Consider the following 2229-nt stretch of genomic DNA (forward strand, 5'->3'; position numbering starts at 1 on the left):
AAAAAAAAAAAATACAAGAAAAGAAAGATTTTTTTTTCGGTCGATTCGATTCTTTCTTGGGCTGAGTCGATCCGTTTTCTGATTGATTCGTTTTTTCGGATTAGCTGGAGGTTAGGGGGGGGTGGGGGTATTTTCTTTTTTCTTCCTTCTCATTCATTCATTCGTTGATTTATTCATTCACTGGCTCACTGGCTTTCTCTCTCTCTCTCTCTCTCTCTCTCTCTCTCTCTCTCTCTCTCTCTCTCTCTCTCTCTCTCTCTCTCTCTCTCTCTCTCTCTCTCTCTCTCTGATAGATTGGGAAAGAAAGTGTGAACAATTTGTATGTGTGAGTTTCATGTTGAGTGTCGGGATGTACTTAAATATATTTAATGAGTGTGCAAGTCTGTAATTTGGGTAATTTTCTTTTTTATTGACCGAATAAGATAAGAACTTGCATGTTTTTTATGTATATATATATATATATATATATATATATATATATTGTTACCTATTATTTATAAACAACCATTGTCGTCTTTGATCGTTACCCCATTTTAATGACCTTGTTTTTCTGTTTGCAGAGGGCGTGGCGGGGAGCGCGGGTGAGGGCGTGGGTGGGACCGCCCCCTCGGGCGGTGGCTCCTCCCCCGTCACCAAGCGGAAGGGCTTTTCCAGGTGAGTCTGCGAGTGCGTGTCCCCCTGGCAGGAAGGATGCGGCGCCCTGTTGCTTCACCCTCCGAGTGGCAGGGGGTCTTCAGGGGGGTGAGGGTGGGGTTAGCGCCCTTGCCTCTCGGTGAGGGTGAAGCGGGAGGGTTAGTAAGGGGGCGTAGTTACCTGTCAGGTCACTAGGTGGGTCTCGAAGTGGGTCGCCAGGTGGGTCGCCAGGTGGGTTCCCACGCGCGGCACTCTGACCCATTTTTAGCCAGGGAGGGAGGTTGGGGAGAGGCGATGGGGTGGGGGGGGGAGGACGGGAGGGAAATGAGGTTGAGATCAAGGCATGGGAGTTTGATTTTCATTTTACCTTTATTAAATGTATTGTTGTTATTATTTATATTATTATTATTTGTTATTGTTAATTATTGAAATTAATATTGTTGTTATTGTTCTTATTATTACTTTTATTATTAGTTTTATAATTATTATTGATTAGTGTCATCATCAGCAGCAGCATTATCATTATCATCATCAGCTTAGTATTTATATTAGTATTAGTATCAGTACATTATTATTATTATTATTATTATTATTATTATTATTATTATTATTATTATTATTACTATTGCTGTTATTGATGATGATGTTGCTATTATTCTTACAACCGTTATTACTTATTATATCACCATCACCATTATATCAGCATTATCATCCTTAACATTGCAGTTTGTTTCGTATTTAAAGGTTGCAGTCTCATTCTGTCGCATCATGTAAGACTTAAACCGCAGTCAAGCCGCGAACTTACCAAGGGATCCCATGGGAACCACCTGATACCACAGAGCGTTGCCTCTCTTGCCACTTAAAAGGCCGTCAGGCATCTGTATCGCGGGAGGGGGTGGGGGGGGGAGGAGGAAGAGGGGAACGGTGTGAGGGAGAGGGGAAGGGGGAGGGGAGGAGGGAGAAGAAGGGTTAAAAGGGAAGGAGAGGGGGAGGGGGAAAGAAGAGGGGAAGGAGGGGAGAGGGAGAAGAGGGGGGGAGGGAAGGAAGGAGGATGGAAAACGAGGGGGGAGGAGGAGGATGAAGGGGGAAGAGGGAGGAGGAGGAGGCTAGAGGGAGAAAAGGGGAAGAGGCAGTGGGAAGGAAGGGGGAGAGGGAGAAAAGGGGAAGGAAGAGGGGAGAGGGAAAAGGGGAAGAGGGGAGAGGGAGAAAAGGGGAAGGAAGAGGGGAGAGGGAGAAAAGGGGAAGGAAGAGGGGAGAGGGAGAAAGGGGGAAGGAAGGGGGTAGGAAGAGAGGAGAGGGAGAAAAAGGGGAGGGAGAGGGAGGGGGGAGAGGGGGCTGATGGAGGAAGCTGGTATGTATCCCCCGCGCGAGCATAGGCACTGCAAAAGGTCACACGGGCCTGCGGGTGCACCGGTAAAGGTCGTGGCGTCAAGTACAGGTCGTGGCGGGGAACGTGCTGTCGTCTGAGGTGATGGAGGGGGGGAGGGGGGGAAGGGGGAGATGCTGAGGGGGTTTGTCTTCAGAGGGATGTTCAAGGGGGTTAGGGGGGTTCTGTGGGGTGGGGGATTTGCGGGTTGTGTTTTGTCCTGTTTGTCT

General features: G+C 47.8%; 1 protein-coding gene across 1 annotated transcript in view; it reads left to right on the plus strand.

Annotated features, from left to right (window-relative positions):
* LOC119580185 (triple functional domain protein-like) overlaps positions 1-2229 on the plus strand; it is a gene marked incomplete in the record, with an annotated part of 172916 nt that overhangs the window by 115715 nt on the left and 54972 nt on the right. Inside the window, 1 exon segment of the mRNA XM_037928184.1 lies at positions 561-654. Coding sequence (XP_037784112.1) covers positions 561-654 — 94 coding nt within the window.

The sequence above is a fragment of the Penaeus monodon genome, chromosome 2, assembly GCF_015228065.2.
Source record: "Penaeus monodon isolate SGIC_2016 chromosome 2, NSTDA_Pmon_1, whole genome shotgun sequence".
In the NCBI taxonomy this organism is placed as follows: domain Eukaryota; kingdom Metazoa; phylum Arthropoda; class Malacostraca; order Decapoda; family Penaeidae; genus Penaeus; species Penaeus monodon.